Here is a 19275-nt window from a genome sequence, read left to right on the forward strand (position 1 = left end):
ACATGGGGAAATTTGCCATGTAACATTATTTTTAGAACAATTTAGTTAGTTGTCAAGTTTGCAAAACTATTTTGTAAACTAATATCTTGAGGCTCTGAAACTTAAGTTTAGTAAAAGAAATCAAGTCTCTAAGCCTTGAGTTCCAAGTGGTGGCAAGCTGATGTGGAAAAAAAATTCATGTGGAACTCGAGTTCCTGCAGTTGGATATGGGTTTATTTGTATTGGGTTGTGGGTTCTTCTTCTTCTTCTTCTTCTTTAGATCTCCGGCCTGCTTCTTTCTCTGTATGCTCTATGGTACTCGAGTTCCACGTAGATTATTGTAGGGGCCTTTTCTGTGCGATATGGTATGTTGGGCTGCCTCCTGCGGTAATGGGCTGGGCTGCCTCCTGCGGTGATGGGCTCTAGTGTTTCTGAGTAAGAGAGCTGGGGCCGGTCCAATTGTAACTCAACTTGGGCCAGTTTGTGCACAAACTTATGCCCTGTCTGCCAGGAGCAAGTTTACGGCAAGTAGAACTGTTGCAGACGAATTACGGCAGGTGGAACTGCTGCAGACGAGTTACGGCAGGCAGATATAATAATAACTAAAACAGAGTATTTTGACTTATTTAAATAAACGGCTATGTATTCCCTGCTAATAAAGCATGATTACAGTCATAATGATATCAATCACAGAGAAGAATGAAGAAAATAATACTGGCTAATTTAAATGGGGATAAATTAAGTTTTAAGCTTATTCTGCCGCAACAAAGCTAAAGAGGAAAGAACGCATCTTCTCAATGCAAATAACCTCCCCAGGAAAAGGATCCTGCAGTGGAGATTAATGGTTTTGAGGGAGTCGGACCTGAATGGTTGTTTGCTCAAAAGAAAGAGGGTCCTTGCTTGCGTTTTGGAAGAATGTAAGATTTGAAGGGGAAAAGGGAGAAAACGATCTATGGGTGCATGCCCTCTTTGAAATAACTCTCGTTTTTCTTAGTTTTTTTTCTTATCTTTTTCCTTTCTTCTTGCTCTGTTTTCTCCTTTTTACTCAAGAAAATATACTCTGTTTTTCGATCCCCTTTACAGGGCATGGCAAGAGCCTTTTTATAGTGTCTGCCACAACCATGGTTTTACCATTTTGCCCCTTAACCGCCTCTGTCTAGTCTGGGCGTACTTGCCGACCACCAGAGGTGTGTGCCACTCACCCTTGCCAGACAGAGGTAGGTTTCAGTTCTCCCCCTGTCGTAGCACTTCTTTCCTGCCACGGTATAAATGCTTTCTCTCTCTACTCTCAGAGCATGCACCAACGGTTCCCCCTCAAACTTGCCTCTTTTGGGTGGTCTATCATCCCAGCAGGACGTACCTCCCAAAAGAGGCTTGGGCAGGAGCCGTAAATAGATATTTTTCCCTCTCCCCACCACCAAACCACACCCCCTTTACCTCTTACCTCTGGCCCATGGCCCCACCATGTCCTATATTGGCTGGGTATAGGTTGGTGGTGCCTGGGCCTTGCGCGTGCTTCCCTTTCAAATTTGTCCAAGAGTTTGCCTGCTGCTCATGCGTCTGCCGTGACCTGGAGACTCTTCGTCTGCGTTTTCCTGGCCTTTCATGTGGGCTTTCCTTTGGTTTTTCGCTCCATTTAGGAGCTGGGCCTCGTATGATAATGGGCTTCACATTTCCTTGGCCCACTTTTGATTTTCTTTACTGCCTGCCACGTTGAACTGTTATTCCTGCCGTAATAACTTAATCCTGCTGGACCTCCTTTTGGGCCAGCCGTTTATCCCTTTTCTCAGTGGCCTATTGTGGGCACTGTTTTGCTTTTACTCATGGGCTCCTATGTCCCTTTGGGCTTTTCCTTTGGACATCCGTGGTCCGATTGCTTTCCTTGGGCTTCCTCGGCCCGTTTGCTAATTCTACACTCCCATAGGCTTTTTACTAACTTCATTGGACTTCCCCGGCCCAATAACCTTATCCTTATCTTTGGAGTTCATGGGCCTGCCATAAACTCCTTACTCTCTTAGTTTACAATTGCCTTGGGCCTGCGGCAGCCCTTTCTTACTTTTCTACTTCATACTCTACCCATGGGATGCTACTTCTTTCTTTCCTGGCTTCTTTGAGCCCACTTGCCTTTTCAAGACCCATTTATTCATTTGTTGGGCCTGTGATCCATTATTCCTGCCGCTTGGGCCTAATGGGTTCTTTGTTATTTATCTTGTCAATTCTTTGTGGCCCTCATTATTGGGCTTTTCTGTCTGCTGAGCTTCCACAAATGGCCCTCAACAATTATTTATCCACATTAGCTTGGAACTCGAGTCTAGACTCAAGTTTTTTCACTGTACTCAACCTTTCCAGCTCTAAATGCTAGTTGACTAAAATGTTTCGAAAACATGCCAACCAACGAAATAGTTGCTAAAATCATGTTAAATGGCAAACTTCCCTCATTTACACTAGCAAAAGTCATGTCGTGTTGGATGATAATATCAAACATGGACAAAGTTTGGCTCAAAATTGGTTTGAAATAATTTTTTCCAACCCATTATATAACAAATTATAAGACTATTATGTGTACTATTTAAATAAGTCACATGAATTATGTGAATAAAACTATACATGGGTAATCTTTTCAATTATCATATAATAGCTCTTACACAAACACATGACAACATTTATCAACTTATTCCAATTCATATGTAGCATAAAAAATACGAAAAACACAAAACAAACAAAAAATTTCATCCAAATGCTACTATGCTATATCTATTAAAAGTGACTGTGTTGTAAATAGTGAATATTAAATATGTAAATAGTAGCAAATTCATATGAAAGCAATCACCCATTGCTTAAGACTTGCAATCTTAAACAAAGTTAAAACACAATACTTTTTTTTCAATAAATCTAAAGATACAAGTTATTTTCGATTGTGTATTATGATTAATGTTAAAAAAAATAGTGTCACCAGTGAACCAATGCCAGCATTTATAAAAAATGAGAATGAAAATTTTTGCGCTTCCATTACTACTGATAATATTTCATACGATCTTAAGACGTCAAGGTCGATATGTCCGAGTGGTTAAGGAGACAGACTTGAAATCTGTTGGGCTTCGCCCGCGCAGGTTCGAACCCTGCTGTCGACGATTTTTACTTTTATTTCATTCAAATCTCAGTTTGGGAGCTGAGAAAAAAACGCAGGAAAATTTTTCTTTTTTTCTTTCTCAGAAATAAGCACAAACTATTTCTTTTTGCTCGCGAAACTTTCTCGGCAACCAAACAGATCCTCAACTCAGATGGAAGACAAAACAGCGACCGCGATAACGAGCCCTAAGAGCACACAAGAGCTGGCCATGGATGGCCAGAAGGTTCTGGAAGAAACCATAGAGTCCGCTTTCCAAATCCTCACCTCCATGAACGACGAGCTCTGCAACCCTTCCTTGTGGTGCACCTCCACTATTTCTTCTGCTGCTACTACGAATGGTCCTTCCTCTCAATCCTCAAACGGCGTCGTCCTTAACGGTGACGTGGCTTCTTCCGATAATTCCGCGCATCACGGCGAGAGTGGCGGCGGCGGAAGTGGAGGAGCTCTCGAAGAGGCTCGGGGTCGGTACAAGAACTCGGTGAACTCGCTCCGTACGATTCTCTCCGCGATTCCGAACTCGCACAAGGTGAAAAACTCTTTCCAAAAACCCTAGCTCACTGTTTCGCTGATTTGGTTTTTGTTTTGTTGTTGTGAGCTTTTTGCAATTTCGGTCTTTGATTTTTTGCTTTGCTTGGAAATGTTATTAGAGGTTTTGATGTGAAAGAAATAGCTTTCAAGAATTTTAGCTTAGTGTTTTGCTAATTGGTTGTTGTTATTGTTGTCAGCCTCTGGTTGATAATTTTGGCTTTCGTTTTGTTGTGAATCACTGTGAGCCTTTTGCAATTGTGGTTTTTGAGTTTTTGTTTTGCTTAAAAATGTCAATGGAGGTTTGTAATGTGAAAAAAAAATAGCTATTAGAAGTTTAAAGTTCAAAAATTTAACTCAGTGTTTCTCTATTTGGTTTTTATTTTGTTGCAAGCGTTTTGCAATTTTGGTTTTTTGAGGTTTTGTTAAGATTGGAAATGTTATTAGAGGTATAATGTGAACGAAATAGCTTTTAGAATTTGAAAGTTCAAAATTTTAGCTCGGTGTTTGGCTAATTGGTTGTTGTTGTGAGCCTTTGGTTTTTGTTTTGTTGTGAATTGTGAGCTTTTTGCAACTTTGGTTTCTGAGGTTTTGTTAAGATTGGAAATGTTATTAGAGGTATAATGTGAAAGAAATAGGTTTTAGAAGTTGAAAGTTCAAAACTTTAGCTCACTGTTTTGCTAATTGTTTGTTGTTGTGAGCCTTTGGTTGTTTCATTTTGGTTTTCGAGGCTTTGATTGCTGGGAAATTTTATTAGCAAGTTTAATGTGAGGAAAATGGCTAGGTCTCAGAAGGACAAAAGTTCAGAACTTCAAACTTGCTGTTTAGTTAATTGGTTTTTGTTGTGAGCCTTTGGTTGATAATTTTGGTTTTTGAGGTTTTGCTTTGCTGGGAATTTTATTGGTAAGTATAAAAATTTGAGGAAATTGGCTAGGTCTCAAAAGGAGAAAAGTTCAAAACTTTGAACTTGCTGTTTCGCTAATTAGTTTTTGTTGTGAGCTTTTGGTTGACAATTTTGGTTATGTGAAATTTTGCTAGTTGTATATTTTGAAGATATAGCTTTCAGAAGGTGAAAAGTTCAGAACTTTAACTCACTGTTTTGCTAATTGGCTTTTGTTGTGAGCCTTTGGTTGATAATTTTTGTTTGCTGTAAAATTTTATTAGTAAGTTTAATGTGAGGATATAGCTGCACTGAGAAGATTAAAAGCTCAAAACTCTATCTCACTGTTTTGCCATTTGGTTTTGTTGTGAGCCTTTGGTTGTTTCACAACTTGGTTTTGTTGCAAGCATTTGGTTGATAAATTTTGATTTTTTATAGTTTGTCTTGCAGGGAAATTTGATTAGAATTATAAGGTCAATTTTTAGGTAATATGTGATAAACGTTTTGGGAGATTGGGATCAATTATAGGGGTAAAAATATTATTGCATTGATAATGTATATAATAGACATAACTTGCTAGATTTCTAATGAGATATTAGACATATAATAAGTTTTATAGGTTGTTTTGAGTTGGGGCGTGGGGGTTGATTGTTGATTATTCTGCTAAAACTTTGGCACAAATTAATTATATGAGGCAAAAGAAGAAATCACTTATAGAGGAGGTGGGGAATGCAGAACACCTTGAAATCATAGGACTGGATTATACCGTGAATGAGAGAGTGGTTTTAAGTTTAACTGTAGTGAGTAGCTATGTTTTTTCCACTTTTGAAGACTGGAGTGTTTTTCTTTTGAAATCCTAAATTGTTTAAATGATGAGAGTAAGCAAACCAAGGATGGCCATTGCTGAATTACTGCCACTGTCTTTCCACAGCTAATTTTGTTTCTTGTTAATAAATTTAATAAATCATATTCTGAAGTTATTTTCCTACAAAATGAGATGTTTTGGAAGCAATAGAAATGTAGAGTTTGCTTTGTGCAACTTTTAACTTGAGCTAACTCAATTTTAGTCATGTTGAAATAGTCGAAAGCATTTGAAATGGACTCAACTCCAGGCGGCCCGCTATCCCCAGAGGCTGACATTGAGAAGTTAGAAGAGCGAGCCTCTAATCTAAGAAAGGTAGTTTTCTTTGAGTTGTATACTTATATTGGTGAAATCTTATGGTTTTAAGGCTATGTTGTATCGAATTTCCTTTCTTAGAATGGTGTTTGGACATTTGTCCTTTATGGGGCTGGGATGGGTGTTTGTTTCAAATAATGAGTATTTTAGGAAATCAGCATCTCACAGTAGCGGGTCCATGCTTCTTCTGAAATTGTTGACCTGTTGAGAGCTCATCTTCTCTTACTCTGTTTTTACTTGTGTTCCTGATTGTAGGAGCTTGCAAACAAGAACAACTATCTCAAGGTTCTCATAGATCAGCTACGAGATCTTATTACTGACATATCTACATGGCAAAGTCCTTGTGCTGTCTGAAGTTCAGGATGGATAGCTTCATCCTAAATAATGGTGCCGCCTAAGAATAGACTTAGCCCATATTTCGACATGAGGTGATGATGCTTCCATCCCGACTTTCTTTCTCTTTCTGTTGAACTTAGAGATATATTCATTTTAGAAGTTAAAGGAGGATGATCAGGTTTCACATAGGAATAGGATTATTTCAGAGAAATTTTGAGTGAGAAATAGTGAAGTGAAGGATTCTGTATATCCTAATTTTGCTGTAAAGGATTGGATTTGAATAGTCTAGTTTATGCTTGGTAGTCATTAATGTGATGAGATTTTTCATTCAATTTATGTACGAAATGACATCGGCTAGATTTTAATGCGTAATTTGATGTATAAGTTTCTGGAGTTTGAGCTATAAGAACTGCTATTTAGGGATCTGATCTCGTCTGGCTCCATTATGCAACAGTCAGGTTGATCTATTCCTCAATACAGCAGCGTCTGAAAACTACATAAACATGAGCACCAATATGTTTTGCGTGAATAAGCAAGTGGTTAGCGTTGGCATCGTATCATTTTGCGGCCAGCTCTGTAGCCACAGAGCTACATGAGAGTGGCAATGCTGTTAGGACATTGATTTATGCTATTCTGATTTGCATGGGCGGCTGCGGCTAATTGCTTCGTGGTGTCCCTCATCCCTATCTCTTTCTGTCTCTCTCTCCTGGATATTTTATCGAGATTGAGTATATCTGCATTAAATCCAACTAAATTAATTATTTTTTATTTGCAATTCGTTAAAATGGAAGTCAATTTTTAAGAATGAATCTTGCTTTGCACGTTAGAAGCCATGGATATTGTAGGATGTACACAATTTGTTTGGGTGCCACGAATGCTAGGAATTCAAAGAGGCTCGCACATTTATTTCCCAGCAAGTTTTGTCTCCCAATTCTGCCTAATCGTCCATGCTAAATGCTAACTATTGGACTACACAATTTTAAATAAATAAAAAAGGTAGTACTCTATAAAGCTTTCATTTTGTGAGGAGATAGTTGATTAGTAGACAGCCTTAACAGGATTGAGATCCAGTGTAATATCTTTTAAACGGTTCAGATCAAAAGTTAAAAAGTTAGCTTTAAATTAGGGGTGTCTAGCCAGATTCGGACCCGATCCAATTGACCAGACCCAACCCACCTGCGATCGATCCATGAGCTTTAGTGGTCGGCAGCGGATTACAAAGCCCAGAAACTGAGTCCGACAGGTCAGATGGTGAGTACTTTCTTCTAAAACCCGCCTCAGCTGACCTGACTGGAGCCTTACCAAAATCTAGTGAAATTAGAATTTTTTGACGAATTTTTGGTCAGAATACCTTAGATTGTTATGAGATTTTGGTTGGATTTTGGGAGATATCACCGAATCTAGTGAGATCTCAGCCAGATCTGGTGGAAATCTCACCAGATCTAGCGAGATTTCATCAGATTCGTTGAGATATCAACTGGATCTAGCGCATTTTGGCCTAAAATGAACTATTTTGGTCGAATTTTCCATTGTGGATGGTTTCGATCGAACTGACCGTGTTTCCAGCGCAAAATCGACCGTTTCAATCTGACTCCTTCGCTAGTTGGCGGTGGGTCAGAACGTTCTCCACTCGATTCTATCGGGTTGGTCTCTGGTTAGGCATAAACCCGATCCGAACTGACCCGTGGACACCCCCACTTTAAATATAAGCCATAAATCACAAAAGTTAAAGATGTGTGGAGGATTGCACCGGATATAAATCCGCCTTAACACCCCTTCCCCCCCCCCCCCCCCCCCCCCCCGGTTTTTTAAAGAGATTAATTTCCAAAGTTGAATCAGCTACTTGTCATTTTTGGTGTGAAAGACACTTGCATTCCTTGCCCTTGCATTTAACTTGTAACATAAGGTGTATCAACTAGTTACATGGACTGCTCTAGCTGAACCATTTATAAAGATCAACACGGATGGCAATTTTATAGGTAATCCAAGAATGGCAGGGGCAGGAGGTCTTTTGAGAGATAGCTTTGGGAGATGGATATTGGGTTTTTCTTTGAATTTGGGCATTACATCCAATAATGTGGTAGAACTAGGAGCAGTTCGTCGGGGGATTAAGTTGGCTCGGGACTTGGGAGTTAAATTTATCCACCTTGAAATTGATTCTATGATAGTCTTAACCTGGTTAACTAATGAGAACTCTAATTTCCCTCTTGACATGTTTCCTTTATTATGTGATTGCAGGAGCCTTATGGCGCAAGCATGGGAGGTTCAAGTGTACAACACATACCATGAAGCAAATGAGTGCGTCGATGGTCTCGCAAAATAGGGAAACCACCAACAGCAAGTTTTGCTTATATATGAAGCCTTCCCTACTTTTTTGTATTCGTGTTATGTAAGGGATATGATTAGCCTAGGGAGTAATAGCCTATGTGCCCGAAAGGTAGCTATAGCTGTTGATGTATGAAGTATAAACCTTGTTTATAATTATATAAGACCTCTGTTTCTACCCAAAATATATATATATATATATATATATATATTTGGTAAAATAATATTCAAAATTAACTGTGTTGGTGCCACCAACAGAATCACTTCAAAGGCGATATATGTATGCTTGAATGGTTCCCTAGTTTTCATAGAAGTGTATAATTTCGCAGATGAATGGTTCCCGAGTTCTCATAGAAGCGTTCAATTTTGCAGAGGGTAGCTCGTAAAGAATTTTATTCAACCAGCATGTTCAAACTTACTTGATCCCTACAACTTAAAAGCCCTTTTGTCATTGTTATTTTCGGTGGTTTCTCAAAATAAGCAATATATAAGCACTGGAGTCAATGAAGTTGTTCTGTTCTTATTTTTAAATTGCTTTAGGGACCATTTCTTAACATTTTTTTTTTAAAAAGATTGCCTTCATGACCACATAACGCAAAATGAGACAATGGGAATTACTCAAATCACTATAGAAAAGCTTTGCTTCCCCTTGTTTAAAATTCCACTTCACTATACTGGATATATATCTGAGCAAGACATGGACTCTAAATACATGATCTAGGAGGATTCCAATTGATTAATTATGAATTGAGGATCTGGTGGTGAGGGAAGATCTCATGTCTACAATGGCAGAGTGATCTGCACCTAACTTGATGGCTTCTTTGCTTGCTCTTATGAACCTTGAAACAGCACCCCTCGCATACTCATGAGCTTCTTTCACATTCATCTTCTTGCTCATTTCATCTGGGAAGCTGCTCAAGAAGTGGTCACCATTAAGAACAGCTGCTAGTTGAACTACCTCTCCCTGAAACTCCGATAGCCCACTGTCTTCCTTTGCTTCTGTGGTCCTCAGTGGTGTCACATCTGGCAGGGTCTCTGTGATAAATGCATAATACACTAGCTAAGATTTCTTATATAAATATCTTGAAACGTTTAAAATAAAAAAGATGGTCAAATTCAGCTAGGGAATCTAAGTTACAACGCTTAAAAGCACCTAAGTAACTGTACCTAAGTTTTAGTGCATTGAAATTAGTCTCAGAATGTTACAATGGGCCTGAAATAGTAGGATAGATACCTGGGCAATCAGTTCTAGGAGAGGTTAATTCCCCAACAACCTGCTCAAATGTCCCAGCCCATGCATCCCTGTGAGTCAAGAAATTAGAGGAGAGGTTGAACATCTTCTTAATGGTGGCAGGGATTGAAGAGTGCTCGAACTCAGAGTTTGGAGCAGGTCCTTTTGGGCCACTTATCACTGTGAAAACAGATGCAGATCAGTACAATAAAAAGTGAAAGTGAGACTACAAAACATGTAAACTCAAGTTTGAAGCTTCAAACACTCAGGCGAAAATATGGACCAAGGCATTAGGTAGCAATTAAAGCACTATAACAACCAAATCATCAATAACCACCCTTTCTGGTGTTAATCAAGAATCAATTTCCAACTTGTAAAATAAATTTGACTTCAACCCAAATACTCAAATGTGTACAGAAGACAAGTATTTGGAAAATTAACCAAAATTAAGCACTACCTAATCCAACTTTATCTCAGCAATATCAAAATAGAATTGGAACCTTACCAACCGTAAAAGCTAGCATTCTATAATATAATAATATAGTTCAAAAGCAATTCAATACCAAACACAATTCTATGTATCTCAACGAATTTCTAACATCAACAGTTCAACACAAAAAGACTTTTAACTGGATTGACAAACTAAACAAAGGTTAAAGCATGAAAATTTGAGCTTACCAGTCCCTTTCTTGATCCAAGGAGAGACCATAATTGTTGGCACACGAACACCAAGCCTATCAAACTTGAAGAAATAAGGAGCAGGCCCTGTGTTCCCATCTGGGTTAGGAACATTAACATAAGGAGTTTTGACATGATCATAGAACCCACCATGTTCATCATAGGTAATGACCAGAAGGGTCTCATTCCATTGAGGACTAGCTCTCAATGCCTCATACACCTCTTTAACTAGTTTTTGCCCACTAGCCACATCATGAGAAGGGTGGTCATCATTTGCAGGCATTCCTTTAAGATCAAAATACCTTGGCTCAATCACAGTCAAGCTTGGAAGCTTACCATTTCTAGCATCTTTCTTGAATTTCAAATCAAACTGATGGAACTTAAAAATGTACTTCAACTTCCTCAAATTCCTATAAAAAAACGTTGTGGGTATGTTTTGGAAATAAACTCCAAAGTCCATACCATTCTCATGAAGTGAATCAAAGATGGTTTTTTGCGGGTACCCATGAGCCAACTGCTTCTTAACATGGCTTATTGAACCATGAGAAGTAGCTGAGTACACAAACAACCTATTGGGTTGTGTTGGACCAGGAATTGAAGAGAACCACCTGTCAAAGACAGCAAATTCTCGTACTAAAGCTTCATAGACTGGCACAGATTGAGGTCTAAAGCCTTTCATAACTGTTTCTGAGAGGTTTGGTGACAAGGACAATGCTTGTTGTACAAAACCAGACATAGAGGGAATTGAACTAGAACCAAATACCTGTTGCTCTACTGCTTCAAATGAATGACCCGGATCCGGATCCACAAACTCAGCATCATCAGTGAAACAAATGGACTCTTCTTTTGGGGTCGTGTTATTGGTGGATAAAGGATTGCATTCATCACCTGTGACTCCATTGATTAATGGGTTAATGGCTTTTTTCATCCACCCAAGCATGTGGTCAAAGGACCTGTTTTCCAAGACCAAAACCACAATGGTTTTGATGGGTTGGTTTGGTGGTGGGTTTGCTGAGGAAACATTTGAGAGTGTGAGCAAGAGCAAGAAAAATATTGAGGCCAATGAAGGTGGACTTGTTGGCTTGGTTTTGGAACAACCTCCCAATCCCATACTTGGCTCTGTGAAATACAATGAGTGTTTTTGGCAAGTGGGTGTTTTGCTTTTGCTCTCTTTTTTTTTTTTTTTTTGGTTATGGGGGATTCAAGAACTGATAGTAAAGCAAAGTGGTGTGTGGAGAAGAATCTAAATCTAAGTTCTAACCATACATGACTGTTTTGTCAGATATTTTTCAGAGAGAGAGAGGGAGTTACAATTTTTGATTTGGGGTGTATAGTACAGACCGAGTAAATGAATTGAGAAGCTTCTGGTTTTTGTGGCCTTGCTTTAAAAATGGTGCTTTGATAAAGGAGAAAGGAATAAAGGAAAAGAGAGATATGATCTGTCTTCTTTTGGAAAGTAAAACTGTAAAAGTATTGCACTGTTGCTACTTGCTATGCTGTGACATAGTCATTATCAAAACAGCCACACGTCTTTCACTGCTTCAGTTACCAGTATAGTGTAAAGATCACAGTTTTACACACCATGATACGTGATTTTAGGATCTTGAATAGGCAAAATGGCCTAGTTGAGAGAATAAAAATTGATACTAATGGGTCAAAATTAGATGGATTATAAAGCGGAACATGAACAGTTTGATGGTGAATTTGTATTCTTTTGATAGAGATTAAAAAAAAGAAAAAAACCAAATTCTAAATTTTAAACTCTTGACATCCTTATTAAAAATATTAAATAAAATGTTAATTGAACTATAAAATTTATCATTTTTTTTAAAAAAAAGAATGCACAATTTTATAAAATTTCACTTTTCTTTTTTATATAAGTATTCATTTTCTCAAAAGATATAAGTATTGTGTGAATTTTTATTTTAAAAATATGATGCGTGTAATTTTTTTTTTTTTGATACGATGATGCGTATAAATTGATTGATAAGGAAATTGAAAGCAACCTAGGAATTGGCTGAAACTATTAATGAACGTACTTTGTATGGAAACAGAGCAAGAATGTCTAAACTCAAAAGGTATTTGACTTTGATAGCTGCCTTCCGTAAATGTATTATGAACCGACTACTCTAATCTAGCGCAGTAGAATGTCAAGTATGTCAGCCACCTTTGACTGACGCTGTATCTCTATCTTTTTTTATTTATTATATTTATTTATATTTGCTGGCCTGTTACTATTGAAAATAATAATAATTTTATTTGTGTGTTGAAATTATAACTTAAAAACAACTTACCATCCTCTTCAAAAAAAAAAAAAAAAAAAAAAAACTTACCATCTAAAATTAGTTGTGAAAATATTATGATAAGTTGTTATTGACAGTTATTAGTAGATAAAAAAATAATTTTTATAGTAGGTTCGATTAAAACTAATAGAACTAGTCGCTTAAAATTTGTTGTTAAAATTTTATAAAAAGGTTATTCTTGTAACACTTTTTTTGTTTTTGTTTTTTTTTTTTTTTTTTTGTTTTATTAGCAACTCAATGAATATATGAATAAAAATATGAATAAAAAAAAAAAGAAAACTCAAGATTAGAATGAAATACCGAAGTGATATATGGAAGAGGAATAATATGGACACAACTCTTTTACAATCTTTCCTATTTGAGTAATATTACTTTTTTTTTCTTTTTATGAATAAGTAATATTACTTTCATTTAAATTAATATTATTTTTATTATACTTTAATTAGAATATGTCATATTAACATTCATAAAATAATAATAATAATAATTAATTTTTACAAATTTACAAGCAATGGCCATAAACATCAAGAATACTCGGACGTTACCCTTTAGAAAAAGAATCAAGTTTGAACCTGTTCATCAAAAAAGAATCAAGTTTGAACCTTTTCTTATAATTATTCCCAAAAAAAAAAAAAAAAACGCCCATAAGCAATAGAGCCATAACGTACGCGTAGACTATTTAGGACAAATAGACAATCATAATTGCTTGCTTTGGACAAGCAATCAAGCATGACTCACTGGCTTTTTGTATGCATTGTGCTTTCTTAATGGAGTTTTTCCTCTCAAAAAAAGAAAAAAGGGTAAGTGACTTAAAAAAAAAAAAAAAAAATTTTGAGAGATAATTATAATATGCTGCTAACCTCGCAGCTTGAACTATTTCTCTCTTAGACTTCCAAGCACTTTATGTATGAGAAGATGCCAATTTAGCTACAAGATCTTTAACAAAGGGTAAGTGACTTTAAATACGTAAAAATCAAGTGACTTTTTTATTATTATTATTAGTTTATAGATGGTCGAAGAGGAAAATGTAGGATTCAAACCACATTCATAGGATACAACAGAAGTTACTAAAGAGACTAATCCGATGAGGACATACTTGACTACCCTTCTACCCTTCTAAGGTCTATGAGCACTTAAAAGGATAGTCAAATAAGGCAATATAGATCAATCTGTGTAATGCGATAGAAAGAAGAGATTGAAATTAGGTGCAATAGCTTGTGCATTTGCAAATAAAATATTGAGATTGAAAGTTTCAAAAGTTACTTTTAATCTTAGCTCCTAAATAATTTTTTTTTAACCTTTCATTTTTTACCATTTTACTTTTTCACTTATTTTTTCAACTTCTCTCTCATAACTTAAGGTGAATTGCACAGTGTGTATATTGCTATTGCATTTGATTTCAATCCAAAAATAAGAACTAGGAAACATGTTGAACAGGCAAGGAATTTAATCTGCATTAATCGTGTAATCACATACTTTACTTGACAAGGGATGGGCTCGAGCAGAATTGATGGGATAAGAGTCAAATTGCCAGAGGGACAGGTTCAAAAGACCCTAGGATGAGAGCAAATTCAAGAATACCAAACCAATATAAATAGGAACCTGTCTCTAGAGAAAAATGGGACAGAAGATTTGGACTCCTAAGACAAAGTATGCAATTTTCCTAACTTAAACACTTGATAATTCACACGCTATACGCTAACTTTAATATTAGAGCTTTCTCAATACTCCCTCCAAGGATCATCAAAAAGGAACACGGTGTTCTATCAATGTTCGCAGGAAGTCATAAGGAATGGTCTCAACCTAATAATCCACACTGGCACTCAAAACCCCTCCACGATAAGGATCTCCCTAATAGAAGAAATTCTCACCATTAATAATTGTCATTACCAATGGTGTATCACTTGAATCTTATTAATATTTATTATTGAGACAACGAAATTTTGTTATTAGTGCCAAATAAATATGTTTATTAAACCTTAAAGTTTTAGTAATTGATAAAAAAATATATTAGACGTTTAAATTATAGTAATTTTATTAACATCCAAATTAAAACCCAAATCATCTTTGACTCTACAAATTTATCGAAGAACAATACATAGATTAGAACAATTCCACATTAGCACAAGCAATTCAGATGAGACAATTATTTTCGCAAGTGAAGCAGCATGTCCTAATTTGAATATGAGAATTAACATTTTTCGCAGGGAGAAGGGATGGAAGGTGTGAAACTATTTGGATTTTTTTTCAAAATAACATTAATTTTCAAACAATTTTGGTAGTTAGAATTTTTCAAAACTATTTAGGAAACTAACATCTCAAGTATAACAAAGTCGATTTTGGGAATGCTAAATCGAGTTTGTAGAACTTGATTTCATTTAGGTTGAAATTGAGTCTTGCAAACTCAATTTCTCATCCATGCCTTTCTGTTACACTTTGTCTCTCACTCACAACCAAAAATCACGAAGACAAAAACCCAAACAGAAATCCACGAAGAACAAACCTTCCACGAAGACTTAAAAAACAAACTAGAGAGGCGGTGACGATTGAACCCAGTCACAACCAGAAACCCAAACCCAGAAATCATGAAGATTGAAGACAGAAACCTAAATAGAAATCCACGAAGAACAAACCTTCCATGAAGACTAAAAAAACAAACCAGAGAGGTGGCGACGATTGAACCCAGGCGGTGATAGCGAAGGCTCCAGGTGGCGGCGGCGGGGTTTGTTGATGTTTCTCTCTGGATATTTGGGTGGGTTTCATGATTCTTTGTCTTTGGGTTTCTTGATTCTTGATGTTTCATTGGGTTTGTTGAGGAAACACGTTTCTTGATTCTTGATGTTTCTCTATGAATTTCGTTGGGTTTGTTGATGGAGTGTGACGGAGAGAATGGTTGAGAAATCGAGTCTGTAAGGCTCGATTCAATTTAAATGAAACTGAGTTCAATGGACTCGATTTTAGCACTCCAAAATCGAGTTGTTTGCACTCGAGATGTTAGTTTCCTAAATAATTTTGAAAACATGCTATCTAATAAAATTGTTTGAAAATTGATGTTATTTTGAAAAAAAATCCAAACTATTTACCCATCACCTTCTTTAGCTTTTACAGAGGTGAGAGTTGTGTGTATAGAAGATGACTTTTATTATGACAAACAAATTAATAATTATGATTGGATTAAAATCACTTTCACAGGTGTAATTAATACTTATAAGTGTTCATTTGGTAAAGATTATTTTTGCCAACTTATTTTACTATTCAGTTTATTTTTACTATTATTCTTGGATCTCACTGTAATTTTTGGTACTATTCATTAGGGGTGTACGAAAGCTTACCATCACCGAGGAAATTGACCGACGCCGATCGTCCCGCACCGCCTTTGCCCCCGACCAACGGAGCCAATGCCGACGATTGGAGAGCGAATGGCTTTCCGATGCCGGTGCGGTGCAGTCATCGGATCAGAAGCCCGAAATCGAGTCCCTGCCCGAATCGAACCGATATGATGCTGCAATGTAATGTAACTTTTAGTTTCAGAGGTTTGGTGACTTTGGTTTGGTGTCCGTTTGGTATAATGCCGTTTCACCGAGTTTCTATATAATTTTTTTTTAACAAAACGTCATCGTATCTATTGGGTGTTTAAAAAACAAAAAACAAAAAAAAAAAAACAATAAAAACGGTGTCGTATTTTTCTAGGTTTCTAGATTTTCCCTAAGTATAAATTCTTTCTTTCTGAGTCAGAGGTCCCTTAACACACACACACTCTCTCTCTCTCTCTCGCCTCTTGCCTATGTCCCTGACACCTTGCCTCAGCTGGCTTCTACAGCAGCTAGCAGGTGCTCGCCAGTCACCGGCTCACCGAGGCAAACCACAGGTAACGGTAAGCCACTAAGCTCCTCTGTTTTCACTTTTCAATGAACCCTTCTCTCACCTCGTGGCAAACCATCTGTTTGAGTTGGTTTATAGGTCCATGGCCATGGGTGCCAGTCATGTTTGTTGGTTGATTTCAAATTAGCCAAAGTTAAACAAAAAAGAAAACAAACAAAAACAAGGTAAAGGAAATGACAGGTGACAATGCTAAGGAAGAGTTGTTTTAAGTTTTAACAGAAAAAAATGGACCAACAGTTTTATACTAAGTTGGTTTATACTTTATACTAACACTGTTACCTAGTGGCTATTTGTATTTGGTTTATACTAACACTGTCAGAACTGTGTAATGTGTATGAGCATAAATGTTCTGTTTTTTATGTTTTTTAGTTAATGAGGGTATGGTAGATAATTCTCATCTGCTTTGGCAAGGCCGCAAGGGTGTCTGTTGATTTAAATGCTTAATGATGAGTTCAGACACTAACACTCCTTCCTTAAACCTTTTATTTATAGGAGAAAGTGCAATAGAATAACCCTTTTTATTCCAAGAGTATCCGGTTAGCCCCCCAAAAAAAATAAAAAATAAATAAATAAATAAAAAATGCTATACTCTAATATGCCTTACAGATTTTTTTGTTATGTGAACAGATTTGTTGAACAGATTTTTTTTATGTGAACAGATTTTTTGCACAAGTTTTGAATCATTACTGTTTGGGTGAATACATTTTTTTTTATAGGTTGAACAGAATTAAAAAAAAAAAAAAAAGATTGTTGATGTTTCAAATCAAACCGACCAAATCGATTAAATCGAGCCGATCAAACCGCACGGCTATAGGTCGGAAAACCGATCCTAATCGGTATGCATCGATTTTAATTATTACAAAACCGATCTCTATCGGTTCAGTAATAAATTTGGAAAAATACCGAGCCGATCAAACCGCACACACCTCTACTATTCATAGATTTCACTATACTATTTTAATTAATTTTTATTTTTATCTACCGTAATTTAGTTTTAGTAAAATAAAAGTATTCCAAACGGATCTTATGGTTTGACACTTTTTTAACTCCTCACCACTGGGCCCTGTAGTTTATTTCAAAACAATAGGTGAGAACTGAGAAGTGAGCTAAGTACGGATAATCTTACGATGTTGATTTGGAATCTCATTTCGACTCAAAGATTCTTGTGATTTCGAAGGATTCACATCAATCAATAACTAAGAATTTTTTTTTTTAAAGAATTTTTTTTTTTTTTTAAGAAGAACCTTATTTTTGTATTTTTTTGAAGGGAAGAAAAAGCAATTACTGTTGAATTCAATCAACACAAGTAACTTTAATAATGTAGACATCACTGTCAACCACTTTGTCGGTCCACTATATCATGCACTGCTCTGCTTTAGCTTGAGTGACTATCATGTGGAATTGTGGACAAAGACACCACCACACTTCGCATCTATCACTAAGAAAATAAGTTCTACTTTATTCAACACCAACATTTGATTTACACACGGTTCCGCGGGAAAATTGTTGTTGTGGTGTCACTGCCACTGACATTAATTAATTGAAGCTGTAGTAACAATGGTGCTCTGTTGAATTCTCATCAGTTTCTCACTCAAAGTGAACCACGTGAAGCGTGTAAAAAATGTTATAATAAGTTTGGATAATTTGAGATTTTCATGTCATGGACTGTACAGTGCCGTGCTTTTATTCTATAAAGATACAAAAAGAAACAATATATAATATAATATTCAACAGTGTAATGTGAACACGGGACTGTAAGAGCCTCTTATTCTTTGACATATTTATGTACTTTTTTGCAGCTGGAAAACGCGGATGGGATAGGTAAAATTGTACTCTAGTTTAAACTAAATATATATGTTTAAATTAAGTATATATGTATGTGAATTTTTTTAAAAAAAACTTGAATCCTGGTTTTGTCTTTTATATCTCACAAGTACTTTTATTTGTAAAGTAATCATCGTATTAAGAGTGTGAGTGGTGAAAATGTGAACTTAAACACATCAGTAAGTGTATAATAGGAAAATGTGTCAAATTTACACATTCAAGTTTTAATCTCACCTCTTATCTTATCAAATTCCTCTCTCTCTCTCTCTCTCTCTCTCAAGATAATAATAAACAAAGATTGAAAAATGATTGTTTAAATAAAATAGAATATAGAATAGATAATCTGATGTGAGTATTTTTGAAAAGTAGATATGCAAAATAAAAAATTAAGTTCTATATTAAAATAGATAGAAATTTTTGCACTAGCTGATATGAATGCCCGATACTAACTAGATGAGCTACAAGAACCTTGACTATTCAAATATACTTTAATCTAAAGAATCAGAGGGTTAGAAATAGAATAAATACAATAAGTTGTTACATATCTTATAATAATTCATAGATCAATAACTATATACCATCTTTTAGAATTGTACAAAAAAAAAAAAGTTGTCAAATCTTTTTTCAGTGCGTCTCAAAAAGAAAACCATGATTTAAGGTGATTGATTATGTTCTAACAAATAAAGGCATGAAGTATTAAAAGTCAGGATGGTTCTTTGTAACTTAAGGGATAAGGCTTATCATATACATGAATACTCAAGGGAACAGAAAGTCAAAATTTTCTACCACAAAAGTGTCAAGAAGAAAGATAACTTCAATCAAAAAAAGAAGAAGAAAAGTAAGATGGAAAAATAAGTGGATATGGTCCAATGGAGCCCACACACCGACAATGTGTGCTGGAATTAGAATCACAATCCAACCCTGATGGGCCGGAAGGCCCAGATTGGGGCTTTAGTCGGTGTGTCTATAATAACTCCTTATATATACATTAAAACTCTGCCTAGG

General features: G+C 36.1%; 2 protein-coding genes and 1 non-coding gene across 5 annotated transcripts; 2 read left to right on the forward strand and 1 right to left on the reverse strand.

The window, feature by feature from the left end:
* Positions 1-3028: 3028 nt before the first annotated feature.
* On the forward strand, positions 3029-3110 carry TRNAS-UGA (transfer RNA serine (anticodon UGA)). The gene has a single exon. It is a non-coding gene; the product is annotated as a tRNA-Ser (tRNA).
* Positions 3061-8537, forward strand: LOC126702847 (mediator of RNA polymerase II transcription subunit 30). Of its 3 annotated transcripts, none has more exons than XR_007647862.1 (4): positions 3061-3635; positions 5596-5691; positions 5947-6119; positions 8266-8537. XR_007647862.1 is itself a non-coding variant. In XM_050401705.1 (3 exons), the coding sequence occupies exons 1-3, from the start codon at positions 3261-3263 to the stop codon at positions 6043-6045; spliced, it is 570 nt and encodes a 189-aa protein (XP_050257662.1). In that variant the 5' UTR covers positions 3061-3260; the 3' UTR covers positions 6046-6411. The 3 variants fall into 3 exon arrangements, 1 of the variants encoding a protein (XP_050257662.1); XR_007647861.1 differs by lacking the exon at positions 8266-8537 and adding an exon at positions 6482-6795; XM_050401705.1 differs by lacking the exon at positions 8266-8537 and having other exon boundaries at positions 5947-6411.
* Positions 8538-8966: 429 nt separating this feature from the next.
* LOC126701788 (non-specific phospholipase C6) lies at positions 8967-11652 on the reverse strand. The gene is made up of 3 exons (XM_050400154.1): positions 10262-11652; positions 9587-9763; positions 8967-9387 (listed from the first exon to the last, which is right to left on the reverse strand). Exons 1-3 carry the CDS (start codon positions 11370-11372, stop codon positions 9089-9091), a joined length of 1587 nt encoding a protein of 528 aa, XP_050256111.1. The 5' UTR covers positions 11373-11652; the 3' UTR covers positions 8967-9088.
* Positions 11653-19275: the final 7623 nt, after the last annotated feature.

The sequence above is a fragment of the Quercus robur genome, chromosome 10, assembly GCF_932294415.1.
Source record: "Quercus robur chromosome 10, dhQueRobu3.1, whole genome shotgun sequence".
Taxonomy (NCBI): Eukaryota; Viridiplantae; Streptophyta; class Magnoliopsida; order Fagales; family Fagaceae; genus Quercus; species Quercus robur.